Source organism: Primulina eburnea, chromosome 12 (assembly GCF_022965805.1).
Source record: "Primulina eburnea isolate SZY01 chromosome 12, ASM2296580v1, whole genome shotgun sequence".
In the NCBI taxonomy this organism is placed as follows: Eukaryota; Viridiplantae; Streptophyta; class Magnoliopsida; order Lamiales; family Gesneriaceae; genus Primulina; species Primulina eburnea.
This window is the reverse complement of record NC_133112.1, coordinates 33,526,393-33,544,157: the sequence shown is the minus strand read 5'-3', so window position 1 is coordinate 33,544,157 and position 17,765 is coordinate 33,526,393. Positions and strand designations below refer to the sequence as shown.

At 38.0% G+C, this 17,765-nt stretch overlaps 3 protein-coding genes across 9 annotated transcripts; 1 reads left to right on the top strand and 2 right to left on the bottom strand.

The window, feature by feature from the left end:
* Nucleotides 1–862: 862 nt before the first annotated feature.
* LOC140807422 (cyclin-dependent kinase G-2-like) lies at nt 863–6,004 on the bottom strand. Of its 4 annotated transcripts, XR_012112694.1 has the most exons (9): nt 3,754–6,003; nt 3,164–3,299; nt 2,998–3,086; nt 2,690–2,801; nt 2,494–2,600; nt 2,181–2,407; nt 1,779–1,856; nt 1,332–1,486; nt 863–1,183 (listed from the first exon to the last, which is right to left on the bottom strand). XR_012112694.1 is itself a non-coding variant. In XM_073164259.1 (6 exons), exons 1-6 carry the CDS (start codon nt 5,442–5,444, stop codon nt 2,305–2,307), a joined length of 2,238 nt encoding a protein of 745 aa, XP_073020360.1. In that variant the 5' UTR covers nt 5,445–6,003; the 3' UTR covers nt 1,906–2,304. The 4 variants fall into 4 exon arrangements, 1 of the variants encoding a protein (XP_073020360.1); XR_012112693.1 differs by lacking the exon at nt 1,332–1,486; XR_012112695.1 differs by lacking the exons at nt 863–1,183; nt 1,332–1,486; nt 1,779–1,856 and adding an exon at nt 2,889–2,911 and having other exon boundaries at nt 1,906–2,407; nt 3,754–6,004.
* Nucleotides 6,005–6,643: 639 nt separating this feature from the next.
* Nucleotides 6,644–15,566, top strand: LOC140808047 (uncharacterized). 4 transcript variants are annotated; one of them, XM_073165049.1, is made up of 11 exons: nt 6,644–6,783; nt 7,041–7,259; nt 7,612–7,694; nt 7,816–7,951; nt 13,198–13,688; nt 13,798–13,845; nt 13,972–14,146; nt 14,243–14,355; nt 14,448–14,544; nt 14,615–14,834; nt 14,976–15,566. In XM_073165049.1, exons 2-11 carry the CDS (start codon nt 7,049–7,051, stop codon nt 15,541–15,543), a joined length of 2,142 nt encoding a protein of 713 aa, XP_073021150.1. In that variant the 5' UTR covers nt 6,644–6,783; nt 7,041–7,048; the 3' UTR covers nt 15,544–15,566. The 4 variants fall into 4 exon arrangements, with proteins under 4 accessions (XP_073021150.1, XP_073021149.1, XP_073021151.1 ...); XM_073165048.1 differs by having other exon boundaries at nt 6,667–6,783; nt 6,992–7,259; XM_073165050.1 differs by lacking the exon at nt 6,644–6,783 and having other exon boundaries at nt 7,081–7,259; nt 7,802–7,951.
* Nucleotides 15,567–15,630: 64 nt separating this feature from the next.
* On the bottom strand, nt 15,631–17,593 carry LOC140808049 (uncharacterized). The gene is given in 6 exon segments (XM_073165052.1): nt 15,631–15,980; nt 16,194–16,286; nt 16,383–16,433; nt 16,585–16,741; nt 17,132–17,169; nt 17,171–17,593. Coding segments are annotated over 6 exon segments (537 nt in total). The 5' UTR covers nt 17,306–17,593; the 3' UTR covers nt 15,631–15,917.
* Nucleotides 17,594–17,765: the final 172 nt, after the last annotated feature.

The window sequence follows — 17,765 nt, the reverse complement described above, 5'->3', positions numbered from 1 at the left end:
GAGGTTTCCCACGCTATTATCATTTAATTCAAGCTTTCATTGTCGGCCATCACACATTTGTTATGTAGCCTACAAAATTCAGACGCAACCTCAGTGCACTAAGAACGAGCAACGAGACCTCATTTCTCACCTTTATTTCATATCATTAAGTCCTAAAATTCCCTTCACAAACAAAGATATGATGAGAAAACATACCCCAGTTAGCAAGCTTGTATTCAACTTATTCAATGAAGGCAAAACTTACCCCCGTAGCAATGTCAACATTACATTTCGCTAATGAGTTTTAAGCTGTCAGGCCGAAGAGACAGATGATTGCTCGACCACCGTTTCTAGCAAAAACGCTTCTGATATTTCATGAATTTGTAGACTTGGTTGAGAGTGAGTGAAGATCGGAAGATGAAGGCTTTGAAAGAGCTTCTGATATGCATAATTAAAATAATGCGCAAATGATTGGAAGAATGAGCTTGAATAGTTGATATGATCAATAGTTTTGATCTCCATGGAGATGGTGTGCTTAGCTTTCAAGGATTTCATATAACGATGCTCATGAACCCACAACCAGATATCTATTATGTCCCCTATCATAAGTTGCATACATCTTCGAAACACATTCAAAACCTTTGACGCACAACCTACATACATACACTTATGTACATACAACCAGATATCTATTATGGACACAATTTAATTTAATTTTTTCAAGGTAAGTGGCCATAGTTACAAGTATTAAACAAGAATCGAACACAAATAGTGCAACGGATCTGAAATAGCCAAAACCACATTTGACAAAGGCATAAAAAATATCCATTTTTCAACTGAGAATGAATTGTTATGATCCACTTGATCCCATGGTTTTAATTAATCAAGTTGTACTGTGTACCATGGGTGGTGGATTTTATTGAATGAGATTCAACCAGAGAGGAAGTTTGAACTTTGCAATATATTTCACATTTTTCCTGCATTCTCCAAACCGACTCATAGACATAGGAATCAGAAGTGCTAATCGCTAAGAAATCCATATGCAAAAGAAATACCTGCTAGTCGAAATAAAACTCTGCCTGCAAAAACTCCAAGATAAGAGTACCTGTGCATCACTTGGTGCAGCAAATAGTTCCACTAATGTAAAAGTTATATCCGGTCTCTTTTTTAGAGTGCTCACATTTCGGGTAAAGAATTTCAATGGCTGCAAAATAGTTGAAAAGTAGATGCTAATCCATGAAGTATTCTGGTCATGACTCACATACTAATGGGAAGCCATATGGAGGTATGCTAGTGGGACACCATATGCATAAACATTAAATAACAAATGATAAGGAAAGCAAGGGCACTACCAGAGACAAGTACCGATAGGAATTTCAATTGCTGCAACTGGCATACATTTTTTTTATTTCAGATAGTGCTTTCAAAATAAAATGATTTGCGGTCCAGACGCTTCAACCCACTAATTGAAGTTTCAAGGGAGTCAATTAGCTGTTTGCTAGATTTTCTATTAAAAAATGAAAAGGTAAATTAAGATCATAACAAAGCAAAAGTCAAACCTAGAAATGACGAAGAAGGGAAATGTAGAAGTCTACAGGGTAAAAGATACGCACAGATTGCAACTTATTAGAGCCACAATGTTGCTTAGGGGCAAACAATAAAAAGCACCACAAAAGCACAAGGAAATTGTGACATATGAATCAATGACCAAGTCACGATGCAAATAGGTAAAATCATTTGGCATGGGCAGACAACTTTCGATTCTCAGTTTTCTCCAATAAATCAGAACCAATACTTACATTTAGAATGCAATGCTACCCGCCAAATCCTTCAGCGATGAAAGCGTAAGAATTTCCCCTCCACCTAACTCACCACCTCTCCAAACATAATATAAGAATTAAATAACGACGAAATAAAAAAGTACAATAAAAAAACAATTACTTTAGCATTCAAACTGGATTTCAAGAAAATTGTCTGCTGTGACAAGTAAAAAATATGTTACATTAATCAGAAACTGTGTTACATGCACTAGATAGAATAACCAGAAACAGTTTCGTAAGAGAAAGTGCCTTGTGGCATTCTTGGGTGAGGCATATTAAAAAACCATTCCTGAGAGCAACAGATCCAAGAAAATAACTGCACCGATTTTGATTCGGAGCAGAGGCCATAGATATGCTTATCCACCTAAATCATTGAAGTACCTGCTAAATACAGCGCAGATATTCATCACATAAACAATGCAGCACCTTCAATCCCATCCACAGCTCTCTCTCAATCATCCATCCCACATCCCCCAGAAACCATACAGGAGAAAGATTTTGGAACCTATTGACTAAATAAACCACCAGTGCCAAATTCTCCTTGTTGCAGCTCCTTCCTCCGTTGCTCTTCTAATGGATCAGGACTCTTCATAACTCTTCGCATACGTCTAAAAATAAATTAATTACAATGTATTATGAATTGAAAATTGTAAAAATTTATGTTACATGTAGCTAATCTTGATGCGAAAAAGACCTGTCTTGTGCATGCTGAGCAGGAAAAGTAGGCATAAATTCCTTAGACTTAGGAAGCGGAACCTCACAGAACCACGGATGATTGAGGGCCTCTTCAGCAGTAATTCGCTGACAGTTTACACAAGTAAAATTACTTACTCGAAGTAAGGAGATAGCTTCATCTAAAAATTTGAAACAATTGGCAGATAATGTAATACCTTGTCAGGGTCATAGGTTAAAAGCTTGTTCAACAGGTCAAATCCAGCATCAGAAAGTACAGGTGACCCAGTGAAAGATGTTGCCGGAAATTTTCTGCGCAAGAGATTGTACCTGAAATGAATATGTCACTGGTTAGAAACAACAAGATGATAAGCCAAGTATCTGACACTGTCACCAATGGAGGCCAGAAAGCCAGACCAGAATCACCCAAAGCTGGAAGCCTGGGAAAACAGTGGCAAAAGGAAGAGAACATAAATTTTGAGACTAGATTTGGAATGAAATACAAATATATAAATTTGACACTTACTTATGCTTCACAAAGTTCACCTTGACTCCAGGAAGTTTAGAAAATCCAGGCCAGATTGTCTCGTTCGGGGTGCCAAGGATTTTGAATATCTGCCCCATTACGCCAACCTTATCAGACTAGATCAAACATTTAAAATGGCAAAAAAAAAGCCTCCACGAAGATTTACCTTGTCAAGCTGCTCAACTTCTGTCTTCCCATTGAACAATGGTTCTTTGGACAATAGCTCGGACATAATACACCCAAGAGACCACATATCAATTGCAGTAGAATACTGTTTAGCTCCCAAAAGTAGTTCTGGTGCCCTGAAAATAAATTGATGATTTAGATTTCCTTCAATGAATAAACCAAGAGAATGTGAGAATGCAAAATTATCATGAAGAGCTGGAAAGAATATTGACATAATAAACTTCATGACAGGACTACAAAGAAAATAGTAGGTTCATGGTCATTGTTGTGTCAGCCTTAACTTTAGAAAAGTACAAGTACCAAGAAAATAATAGGTTCATGGAAATTATTGTGTCAACCTTAACTTCGAAAAAGCACTATAAACAGGTACAAATATAATGACTGAAGGATATTGAAAATGGGGCAAGATAAAGATCAGATATTGATAGGATCTAAAGATAATCATCGAGAAACTAGTTATACGTCCTAGCTGTCAAAAGCACCCTAAACACACTGAAACTCTGAGTTAAGCTAAAGAAGATGCCTTCATATGGTAAAGTACAAGATTTATGTGTATAAGTTGAAACTTACCTGTACCACAGAGTAACCACCAAACTAGTATATGGTTTCAAAGGACTCCCGTATTGACGAGCCAGACCGAAGTCACATATCTTCAACTCACCACGATTATTTAATAATAAGTTTGATGTTTTCAAATCCCTGTGAAGCACCCAATTATCATGAAGATACTTGACACCGCCTAAAAGCTGAAGCATGAGACATTTAACTTCACTTTGACTAAAAGGCTGTTTGATGGTCTCCATCAATCCCTTGAGATCATGTTCCATGTACTCCATGACCATAAATATGCTATCAAGATTGCTACCAACAACTACTTCTTTTACATCGACAATGAAGGGGTGATGAAAAGAAAGAAGAATGTTTATTTCCCGGAGAGAGGTCAAGGGAAAGCCTTCTCTCTCTTTCTCCATCTTGACCTTCTTCAAAGCAACAACTTCTCCGGTCTTCTTATCTCTGGCTCTAAAAACAACCCCATAAGTTCCTTCATCTATCTTGTTCAGTCTCTCAAAATCATCAACATTTCTGCATCCCTGAAGCATATTAAAACTCCTCTGAGGGGGGTGTGCTGGCTCTGGCGTACCACGAGAATCATGATCGCCCTCAGATTCCATGTCAGATTGGCTAACACTGGTAGCATCATAATTGCGACCATCATCCACCTCCATAAAGTCATTTTTCTCATCATTGTCATGGTTACTATCTCTGCTAGAAGACCTAACCAGTTCATCAGACCCAAAGGACCTCCTCCTAGTTCCTTCAGAACCTTCTCTTTTCACCTCTCCAAGCTCTGGACTTAGTGATATCCGAATTCTCCTTTCAGATGACTCGAAAAAAGAATTCCTATTCAACTGCCGAACATCTCCATGATCAGAAATCTCACCTTCGTCAACAGGGGAATCAATATCATTTGCCCAACGAGAGGACTTTATAGTTCGTGTAGCAGCCACATCATCATCGCCATCTACTGCCTCAGTTCCCTGGTTATTGAACAAGATTTCTTCAGGTTGCCTTTGATATATTCCAGCAGAGAAATCAGACAAACCAGGTAGTAATTCCATTGGGGATGCTTCGGGGACATTACTCTCCTCCTCATCTTCAGTTTCAGTCCGTAAATTCACATCAAACATATGGTCAATAGCTGGCGATTGGTGCTCAGACTTTGATAAAGAAGGTAGTGGTGGCGGCGGCGGTAAGTTAGCGGTCTCTGAAATATTCCTAGTTTTGATTGCCGTATCATCCCTGTCCCAAACAATTGGCGAAAACTTCCTTTTTTTATTCTGCGAAGGAGGCAACTGATTCCCATTTACCGACTTCTTGATTTCGGTCTCTTTATTAGCTTGAATTTCTGAATCGATTGCCTCATCGGACCCATCACTTAACAGCTCCCCAGGTTCCCGATCTATGGTCTGAACCGCATATCCACATCTCCTAGGACCACCACCACTTCCCGAGTCACTCCTACTGGATGTAGAGTGATATTCACCATTCGTCCCCTCCCTTTCTCTAATATCCTTCCGTCTGATCCTACCCCTGTTTTCAAGAATATCTCGACTACGGACCTTACCCTTCTCAAACTCTCGACCCCCATTACCCTCATAGCCAGCTTCTGAAAATCCATTCTCTTTCCTCGATAACCCAAAATCACCCTCACGGTTTCTGAATTCATTGTCTCTATAACCCCCATGTCTTCCAGCAGCCATAAATCTACAGGTGAGTGTCTGTCTATATAAAGCAAATGAAACCCTAACTCACGTACCCAACTCCCCAAAATTGGTTGCTCAGGTAAAAGCCCAAGCTCCAACCCTAAGCACTCAGACTCAAACACTTCCCAGGCAGCTAGATACCCTACAATTTTTTCAGATGAACACCACTAGTCTCACGAAACAGCCAATCAATATTTTTTATTATTTTTGGGTATTGAAAATTCAAACACAGATCTAATAAGCACCTTATCCAAAAACACAACGAACGACGTGTAATAGCTGAATACCAACCCAATTTTCAAATTTCCCACAACCGATAAACAAAAATCAGGCGAACGAGATAAGAAACCCTAGAAAAGACGCAGCGTATAACCACTTCACTTCCGCCCACTTCCGTAAATGAGGATCAGAGGAATCGAAGCGCTTACCGATTAGGCTAATCGCGAAGACAACGCACGAAGGCGAGTGCTGAGGAGAACAGCGAGGCGGCGACAGACGCTGTAGAGAGAGAAAATAACAGCGAAAGAGAGCCTTCTAAGATGGAAGGAACGACTCTTTTAAATTAAAAATCCTAAAAAAATTTTACTTTTTATATGTAATAAAAGTATTGATAATTATAAATCTATTTTATTTTATTATAGTTCATGACATAACAGTAATCACTTAAAAACGACATTAATTTTTTTTTCAAACTTTACTTTTATAAAATAATAATATTACACTTTTATTTTTTGTTTTTTAATGAATTTTAACACATATTTTTATTTTTATTATTTTATTTCGACAATTCAAATATCAATTTAGTTCCTCCATAATTTGTTAAATTTTACTTTAGTTTATCGATAATCATAAAAAAGATTTATACACACGTATCATGTATGTAGAGTAACTAGTTATAAAATATGTTTGTATTCATTTCAAACCATTACTCAAGTCCCAACGTTAAAAAGCAAAGCCATTATAATCAAATCAAATCGTCGAAACACGACTTTGAATTATTCAAATAAAAAAATCTAAAATTTAAGATTTCGTTCAGTTGATCAATTTTAAATAATTTGATTTGAAATATAGTGTATTTATTGTAAAAGTAAGACCATGAATTTCAATTTATATATTCCTTTGTATTTCACGTTAATTATGATGAATTAAATAAATATAAAACTATATTGGAAATTCATTTTCGATTATCCAACCACTAATTCGATACAAACTAGATCCTAATGTTGCTTCTCAAAGTGGGTAACTTTTCTGCTTGTTAAAGCTGGGGATTCGAAGAATCTGAGACTCTGTTACATGCTTACATCTATATAATCTCCATTTTTGAAGAGACGAGCTGGTATTTTTTCCTTCATTTTTTCTTGTTCTTCAACTGTTCATGAATTCGTTTCTTCGAATTAGTTATGCGTTTCTGCCCTTATGTTCATTGATTGTTTTACTGAAAAAAAAAAGACTTTCATAGTTTGATTTGTTCATGTTGGCAGTCGCTGCCATTATTTTTCTTTAGTATCACTTGGTTGTTTTTGCTCTTTTGTTTGTCATCCCAGTCAGAAAAAATTCAAGAAGAAATCAAATGTTTTAATTGATTTTATGTAGTCTCTGCAATGGGGATTTTGAGGATCATCGGGAAGTTTCAGGGACTCCATCATATCGAAGCAAGAAGCAATGCCATTTTTTGCGTTTCTTACCTTCAAAAGAGAGTTTTGTCAGACTGTTCTAGCAGAATCTATGCTGAAGATCCAATCATCTTGCCAGTCTTAATCGTGGGTGCCGGCCCTGTGGGCCTTGTTCTCTCAATTCTTCTTACAAAATTAGGTATTCCTATGTCGATTACACGAATTTCTTTGGTTTTATTTTCAATTCTGTTCCGAGGATTACAAAATTTGAATCTCATTTGCCATTTTCAATCAAATTAATGAGCTTTTTAAAAAGACTATCTGGCATGTAGATAATGCCCAACAGGTTGAGAATTATTCTGACATATTTCTTCATCTTTTACCAGCTCTACGATGTCCATGGCTCTAAATTGTGGGTTCTCTGGGTCAATAATTTTTATCTGTTTCTCATAAACGGAAAGATTGTATTTAGCTTTGGTCTAGCATGCATCAAATTTTGTTTTAAAGATGGAAATAACTGTGACATTTCTTTTCCTAATGGTATTCTTTAGGGGTAAAATGTGCGGTTCTGGAGAAAAGCAAGGTTTTCTCGAGACATCCTCAAGCTCATTTCATCAACAACAGATCCATGGAGGTTTTCTCATATTTCTTTTGTTTGTTTGACCTTGATGATGCAATTGTGGAATTTCTTGAAACATGTCGAGGATTCCAAATGTAATACAAAGCTTTTGTTTTGAGTAGATTGTTTATGCCAGGTGTTCCGGAAATTAAATGGTCTGGCTGATGTAATTTTAAGGTCTCAACCTCCGGTGGATTCATGGAGAAAGTTCATATACTGCACTTCTTTAACTGGTCGAATACTGGGTTCTGTTGATCATTTGCAACCGCAAGGTACAAGTTGAGTTTTTTTTACAAGCCTTTATATGAAAAAACTGGAGTTTTCTAGATGAACGATTGTAAGAACATTTTGTATATGTGCAACATGTGGTTGGTTTTAGACATTATTTTCAATTTAAAATTTTACAGATATTGTGAAATTACGGGAAGCAAAATTATATGTTTCTTTAAGAACAAAATTATATGTTTTGAATGTCAAAGAAATGGGATATCACAAAAACCCATCACTCTAGGACATAGGAACTTCCGTAAAATGATTAAAATATATTATCCATTGCCATGCTGTTTACACTGTGGATAGTTGCATTTATAGTAAATACAACGAATAAATAGATTATATGTTGTTTACACTGTGGATAGTTGTACTTATAGTAAATACAACGAATAAATAGATGACACATGGCATCGTTGTTGTAACAACAATGGCAGACTCTCGTTCGCGTATATTCGTTTGTTAGGTTGTGAGTGCATATTCATTAATATCTTCTTGATGGGCCAAACATTGATCATTTAATCACGGGCTTCGTTGTTGTTGGGCCTTGAATCTTTGTTCCCTTAACTTCCTCCATCATGCTCAACGGTGGATTAGGAAAAACTCTGAGATTGGAATGTAACCTGAGAAAAAAAACAGCGGTCAATGGTTTAATGAAAATGTCCACTGTTTGATCAACAGCTGAGACTTGGCAAACAAAGAGAGACTCGGATAACATTTTTTCTTGCACAAAATTCAGATCAAGATCAAGATGCTTTGTGCGAGCATGGAGAATTGGATTCACACTTAATGCAACGGTGCTAAGATTATCACACCATACTATGGGAGTTGTTACAGGCAGAATGTGAAGTTCAGATAATAGGGATTTAATCCAAAGGATTTCCGATGTACAATTAGCAAGACTTGGTTACTCCGCCTCGGTACTAGAACGAGAAAACCACAGCCTGCTTTTTAGAGCTCCAAGAAATAGGGTATTCCCAAGGAACCAGCAAAAACCAGAAGTTGATTGTCGATCATCAATATCACTTCCCCAGTCAACATCACAGTAGCCAACAAGATTGAGATTAGGGGAAAGAGCGAGATGTATACCGAAGTCAAGAGTGTCCGACTGCCCGTGAGATATACGCTTGACAGCCTTCCAATGTGTATAAAGAGGTCTTTGCATGAATTGACATACTTTATTCACGTTGAAGGAAATATCAGGTCTTGTAATCGTGAGATATTGAAGAGCTCCGACCGTGCTTCGATACAAGGTAACATCCTCAAAGACATAACCATCATGTGCAAATAACTTGATGCTGGTAATCGTAGGAGTAGACAAGATTTGGCCTTATCCATTTTTGTTCTGGCAAAAGATTCTGTGCGTACTTGGTTTGAGTAAGGAGCAGAGATTGGTTAGGATGTTTAAACACTTCGACGCCCAAGGAGACTGACAGATCACCAAGATCTTTCAGAGAAAACTGATTATGTAACTGGATGATCAAGTCCTGAACATGGGATTTATTCTTTTCTGTGATTAAGACGTCATCCACATATATAAGAACATAGATAATATAACTTGAATCAAATTTGACAAAAAGAGACGTGCCTACCTTAGACTTGGAAAATCCTATCGATTTAAGAGCATGTTTGAGTTTGTCGAACCACGCACGAGGGGCATGTTTTAATCCATAAATAACTTTGTTCAATCTGCAAACAAGCTGGGATTTGTCTGACTCATTCTCAAAACCTTGAGGTTGACACATGTAAACTACCTAATTAAGACGACCATGTAAAAAAACATTATTAACGTCAACTTGACTAATATTCCAGCCCTTGGAAATTGCAATGGTGAGCACAAGCCGTATAATGGTTGGCTGGATGACTGGACTAAAAGTCTCAGTATAATCTAAACACAGAGTTTGAGAGTACCATTTCGCCACAATACGTGCTTTGTACCGAGCAATAGAGCTATCGGGATTAGTCTTGAGTTTAAAAACCCACTTGCTACCTATGATAGGGGTGTTGTCAGGAGCTTCAACAAGGGACCAAGTCTGATTTCGGAGAAGTTCTTGATACTAGTTATCCACGGCCTGACACCACTAAGAAGCTTTTGCCTCATGAAAAGTCACGGACTCTCGAGGCATGAAACAACTTGTTACTAAAATTTTAGACTTGAAAATTCCAAACTTGGATCGAGTTATCATCGGGTGGTCGTTCTTGGGAGAAGAAGCAAATTTTGAGAACTCCAAATGAGGGGATGGAGAGTTGGCAATAGTGGGAGAAGAACTAAGAGGACATGAAGAGAATTAGGATGAGAGGACAGACATATAAAAGTGTGAGTTTTGAGGTATGCTAGAAGAGGTGAGTTGTGGTAAGTAAAGTAACAAAGTGTTCAAAGACGTGTGACCTTCAGAAGGAGATTGAAACATATCGTTGTAAAGAAACACCAGCTAACCGAATTTAACATCCCTAGAGACATAAATTCGACAATCGTTGTTGTAACAAATGTAGCATTTATGTGTATCACTATATCCTAAGAAAAGACACAGTTAAAGCGGAATTGAAGCTTATGGTTGTTGTATGATCCGAGACATGGAAATAATAGACACCCAGTATCTGGAGTGAAGGAAAATATGGAGTTTTGTTGTAAAGAAGCGAGAGATGGACATGTCCTTGAGTACTAGATGTCGGAAGTCTATTGATAAGATGGACAACAATTAAGAAAGCGTCTTCCCAAAAGCTTAGGGGCATAGAAGCATGGGCAAGTAAGGAAGACCAATTTCAACAATATGGCAGTGTTTTCTTTCAACGACACTATTTTGTTGAGAGATGTAAGGACAAGAGAACCTATGAATTATGCCCTGATTAGAAAGAAAATGAAAGAGAGATCAAAATTCCCCTCCGGAATCAGTTTGAAAGATCTTAACATGTTTTCGAAATTGAATTTCAACATATTTCTTAAATTGAAAGAACACTAAGTACATTTCAGATTTGAGTCTTTGGGAAATAAATCCAATTGAACTACTACCATAAGCGTCAACAAAACTCACATAATATTTAAATCCATTTCTTGATATGGTATGAGCTGGACCCCGAACATCCGCATATACTAGTTCAAAAAGTGCCGAGCATTGAGTTAAAGAAAAAGCAAAAGGCAATTTGTGACTTTTTGCAAGTTCACAGGCCATGCAAAAAATCATCGATTCATTTATGTAAATGGTGACATTGCAAGAAGATAAATTGTACTTAACAATTGATAAACTTGGATGATCTAGTCTAAGGTGCCACCGATCTAGGAGACGAGGAGACACATTGATTGATGACTGGTGTTGATCTCTGTTAGTAGAGGAAAAAAAAGAAGAGATGCATTTTGCTGAAAAGGTTGACGGAGGGAGAAGCTTTCCAAGACTAAACTTGTACAAGCCATCATGCAAACTCCCTTTGAGAAGAATTTTCTGAGCTGCTAGGTCCTTCACTAAATTGGGGTTAAATTCAAAGAAAACATGGTTATCTCGTGCAAACTTGCCAACACTTAACATGTTTTTGTTTATTTGAGGAACACAGAGAAGATTTGTTAACACAAAGTTGCGTGAAGAATAAGGGATAATAAATTTGAAATGACCAAGACGAGAGATAGCCAAACCTGCTCCATTTATCATTTGAACCTTACCTAATACCACCCTCTAAATATTCAGAACCAAATGAGAGATTTCCAATTTCTTGAGTGACATGGTGTAACGCCTCTGAATTTGGGAACGACCAGAGAAGAATCAGAAATAGTGATGCTGAATGCAGTGGTGTTGAAGACAGATGTTGGATGTTGTGGAGAGGGCCTATGTTGTAGATATTGTGGCGTCCTGCCACTACCCACACCCCTTGCATTGAGACATAATCTTTCTCGAAACGATAGTAGCATATCTGTTCTATGTGACTAGTAACACCACAGATTTGGACAGACGAGACGACCGTTGTTGGGTTGCCAATCTCGTCCCCCTCGCATATTTCTGCAACGGCCTCATCCTCATTGATACGACCCTCTGGATGGTTGAAAGTTCTCGAGATTCTTCAGAGATGTTTAAGTTGAAGCATGAACAACAGGAGTAAGACTGCTGCCATTGAGATTATAGGTCTCAATGCTGCCTTCATGCGATAGGAGTAATGCACTGACATCACGCGAAGGTGATGTGAACCACCACCGAGTCATACTCAATGCCTACACCTCCAAGGATGTATAGAATCTAGCCTTCTTCATTAATGGGTGCCCACAACAGCAAGTGTATCTATATAGTTTTTATATTGCTAAGGTAGTCTTTCATGGTCATGCTACCTTTCTTGAGAGTTTGTAATTGGAATTCAGTATTACTCGTGCTTTTGATCGTGAAGCGAACAGACAAGTGACTCTTCCTCGAAGTTGGGTTGAAGTTTCACACCCCACCATTTGGCCCTGTACTCATTCTGTCATAGAAGCTAGAAGAAACGAGAAAAATAGCTGATCTTGCCGACACCAAGAGATATAATGGAGATTGATTATTTCTACCCCGCCGTCGGTGGAAAAAAAATGAGAAGGGATTGGTGGATTGTCAAGGATGAAAATTTCAAGCCCAGAGCCTCGGATGCTAGCCAGAACTTGTAATTTCCACAGCAGGTAGTTATCATCGTTTATTTCACCGAGGTAATCTGATTTGTTGTGTTAACTGATAAGAAGATTGGGATTAGGAACACCGTTGATAGCTGTTAAGGATTCGGAATTGGCCTCCGCCATTTCTGGCTCTTGATATCAAGATAAAAAAAGAACTTTTGTAAAATGATTAAAATATATTCACTGCCATGTTGTTTACACTGGATAGTTGCATTTATAGTAAATACAACGAATAAATAGATGACATATGGCATTGTTGTTGTAACAAATATGGCAACCACTTATTCGCATATATTCGTTTGTTAGGCTGTGAGTGCTCATTCATGATTATTTTCTTGATGGACCAGACATTGATCATTTAATCACGGGCTTCATTGTTGTTGGGTCTTGAATCTTTGTTCCCTTAACTCTGTAGGACACATGATGTGAATTTGATCCCTTACTCAGTTTTCCTTGTTTATTTTCTTTCCTCCATCTCGAATTTTCTGTAACTTCTGAACTTTGTTGGTTCTTGCTATCTCTTTGCTTCATAGAGTTCCTTTTGGTAAATCGAACATAGCCAAAAACGCCATAACATATGTCTATCAGTAACCTTTTGAGTTTGTCTAAACGTTGTTCAATATGCAGATTTTGACAGGACTGTCAGTCCAGTTTCTGTTGCTCACTTTTCCCAGTATAAACTCACAAAGTTACTAACTGAGCAGCTTGAGGACATTGGTTTTCATATTCTAAGTGAAGGGTCAATGATGCCTGATGAATGCAAGACTGCAGAGCATGAGATATTGTTGGGGCATGAGTGCACAGCTATCAATGCCACCAACCACTGTGTCAACGTGACAGCGTCTGTGATCAGAGAAGGAAAACCTGTAGAGAAAAATTTCCAATGTAATTTCCTTGTTGGCACGGATGGTGCTGGAAGTACGGTGAGAAAACTCATGGGATTAGGCATGAATGGTGAGAAGGATTTGCAGAATCTTGTCAGCATACATTTTAGGAGCCAGGACCTTGGGCAATTTTTGATAAACGAAAGACCAGGCATGTTGTTTTTTGTTTTCAATACTGAAGCCATAGGTGTTATCGTCGCTCATGATTTGCTGCAAGGGGAATTTGTGCTGCAGGTGGCGTAAGTTCCAACATGAGTTGGGAGCTGTATATTGATGCTTTTAATTCTATGATGCTGTTTTTTCTGCTTGACACTTAGAGTTTCCAGCATTATCGATGTTGCAGGTACCTTTTTACCCACCTCAGCAAAAATTTGAAGATTTCAACTCCAAGGTACTTTATTTATTAACTGTCGTTGTTAAGTTCCTTGGGTTGACACGTTTAAGTACGCTTGTTAATTCTTTTTCTAGTCACTCATTGTTGTTCACTTATTCTTATTTAAAAAATTACTGTTTTCAGATGTGTGAAAGATTAATATATAAGTTGGCCGGCCGAGAGCTTGCAGATGTAAGGGTGTTGGATGTAAAGCCATGGGTGATGCATGCTGAAGTTGCTGAGAAATTCTTAGCTTGCAACAACCATGTGATACTTGCAGGTGATGCAGCTCATCGCTTCCCACCTGCTGGTGGTTTTGGTGAGTATTCTTTTTGCATTTTAGGAGTGTCATTATGTTAAATTGTAACTTTATGTTAATTTCGAAGAACTAAAAATCGTCAACGAAAGTTTTCAGGTATGAATACTGGCATACAGGATGTTCATAATCTTGCATGGAAGTTGGCTTATGTACTCAAGGGAATCACACCACCATCATTTCTTTCCACTTATGAAACTGAACGTAGGCAGGTATGACTCATATGGTATGGATTACACTGGCGTTTCACTTCAAGATTTGATCTTTTATGGCTACTATATCATGGGAATTCCTAAAATGTCAGATTGCTACCTATAATACAGCATTAAGTGTCGAAAACTTTAAAGCAGCAATGGCTGTTCCTGCTGCTCTTGGTCTTGATCCTACTATTGCTAATTCAGGTATATCAGTGTAGTTGAAGTTTTTCGCTTGTATTGTTGCATAACTCAATTATTTTTCGTTTATTTGCAGTGCATCGAACCTTAAATGACACCTTAAGTTCCATCTTGCCTTCTGATATACAAAGAACAGTTTTGGATGGAATTTTTAGTTTAGGCCGTTTGCAGCTTTCAGATTCTCTTCTGAATGACTTTAATCCGCTTGGATCATCACGGCTTTCTAAACTGAGACAGATTTTCGAAGAAGGAAAAAGCCTTCAACTTCAGTTCCCATCCGAGGACCTTGGTTTCAGGTCAACTTATATCATGTTTCATAGGCCTTTAAGAATTCTAAATTTTCCTCCAATGAAATTCTCTCCTATAATATTCATTTCCCATACCTTTTATCTGGCGTTTCTCGATGAATCAGTCTTACTTGAAATTATTAATTTTAGGTATGCTAAAGGTGCACTGATACCCGACAATGATAGTTTAACAAGGGCACCAGAACCACCAACAGGACGTAGGAGGGACTATGTTCCGTCTACTGATCCTGGATCGAGACTGCCTCATATGAAGATTAAACTACTTTCTGAACTACTATCTAAGGATCTTTTCTCTACCCTTGACCTTGTATCTGTCTACAATCTTGAGTTTCTTCTTATTATAGCGCCAATCAAGGAGTCCTACAATCTTGCAAAAGCTGCATTTAAGGTAACTGAGGAGCTCAAAATTCCACTTAAAGTGTGCATTATGTGGCAAGAAAAAGACAAGGGAGAAAATGGCAGTAGTGAAGCAGCACTTTCACCTTGGACAAATTTTATTGACGTGATCGAAGTTAAGAGTTCCCAAACATCAGAATCGTGGTGGGATCTCTGTCAAATGACTAAAAGTGGAGCCATTTTAGTGAGGCCAGATGAACACGTTGCTTGGAGGGCAAAGTCGAGAACCAAGAATGATTCTTTTCTGGAGCTCAAAACAATTTTTTGTTCTGTTATCGGATTAGATTCCAGCAGCATTTAATGCCATTTATATTCCAAGATTTATAGGAATAAGCACAACATAGTAACATGCTCAAATTAGTCTATCTAATGATACAAATTCTACCTATTCACTCGTACAGATTTCTTTCTGTTTTTAACTGCAATGTCACCGGACAACATGAAACAGCCACTAACGTTGATATTTACATTTCACAAAACAGGTAAAATCAACAAATTTAACCATTAAACTGATCTTCTTGTATGACAGTGGAGGGTGGTGATGTTTCAGAAAATGACATCTCTTGACTTAGTGGTTGCCGACTTCAAAATTTGGATTTGAGCATCGGTATCCTGATCTATGGAGTATTTCATCAATGAAATAGGCGACCGGTAAGATTTCGATGCCTAGCCAGCTTAGCCAAAGATCAAATGGATTATGGTTGCTGTGACAAGTCCCAACAGCGCACCAGCAACAACCTGATGTACAAAAGAATCCCAGTACTCAAGACGCAGTTTACAAAGACATTATATTCCGAAAACAATAATGGAGGCTTATCCAGAAATTTTCTTGTAAAAAAAATGACAATGTATTTACTGTTTGTCACCTAGTTCCCTTGTCGAGGCCGCCGCTACCAATACTAGTTATAGATGGAAATTTAATCCTGTAAGCGTAAAAGCATAAAACTGAACCTGAAAAGGAGTATGGCCAAGAAGTTCGCGGAGAGGTCTGCTCACAGCAAGAGGATGCTCAGCTGGAAGTTCACATACTATCTGATTCAGAACCTGAAATTTCCATTCATACCATAAAAACAGTATATTTGTCACTTATCCAATTGCCAGACTATTCAGTCCTATCGATTTCTAGAAATACAAACAGACCTCAGCTTGCCGTCCAGCATGTAATCTGACACCAGTCGCATCATACATTACCTGTCAAGTTGACAACGGAATTAGATATCAGTATATCCAATGGGGGCGCACGAGCACAAGTCCTCCCTCGTTTGAAATCTTGGTTTCATCATGGTTTCTTCCAAGACCAGGGGGTTTTAAAAATAAGGGAAAAAATGGAATGAGATCATACCACACAAGCCAAGATTAATGCAATTGCAAATGGTGTTCCTAGAAAGCCATCTTGTAACCCAACAGCCACTGCAAGAGCAGTCACTGTCGCTGAATGGGATGATGGCATACCGCCAGATCCAACGAGTTGCTTTATGTCCCAACGGTTTTCCTTATACCTGAAGGATTATCATGTTTAACGGTTTCAAGAATCTCATCAATTAATGCATAATAAACCTGTAGTTATTTGATTTTTGCAGCATAGAATAGCAACGGGATGCTGTCATTTTTCTTAAATGTTCTCGTGCACGAGTATGAAGATATCAAGGAGTAATTAATCGTCGAATTCTGAATTTGTTCGACTTCTTTTCTTCATACAAGAAACCAGATCAAAACAATTACAGATCATGATTCCAAGATTTCTTGAATCAAACGAAAACCATGATAATCAGAGAGCCTACAGAAGGATCAGAGTTACACATAAATACAATCCCTAGGTTTCTTTTGAATCAAACAGTACACCGACACTCAAGAGACAAAACATGCTATCTAACGAATGAAAGCTTTACCATAGTAACACGAACTTGGATCCCTGGGCAATGACAAACTGCGAGAAAGGCAGAAATTAACACGTAGTTCGTGAAAATGGACGACGGATCATTCGCGGATGGCGCTGCTGTCACCGAAGATGTCCCCGTTGAATCTTGCATCAACCCAACGGTCGAACCTCCCATTTCATCCATCACCAATTCTCCCCTCGTCTTTTCTTCTCCCAATCCGTGAAATCCACTAGTTTACACCGTAATTTTTTTCTGGGCTTCGATCGTAATCTCTTTCTTTTCACTCTTCGATTATCGTCTCATGCACGTATTTGTTAGAACGGGAAGCAAACCGTGAGCGTACGTGATTCAACTAACAAATTGTCAGCTAAATGATTTCGTTTTCAAGTGAATATGCCATTTATATTTGAGCACGGTGCCTCGAATATACTCTTCTCCCTATGGGATCTGGGCTTTTTTCCAATTTAACTAATAATCGGTCCGACTCTTGGATTATCTACCACATCTATACGCATTATTATTTCGATATAAAAAATAATATATTTTATTTAAATTATTATTTGTGTGAGACGATTTCACGAGTCGTATTTTGTGAGACGAGTCTCTTATTCGAGTCATTCATGAAAAAATATCACTTTTTATG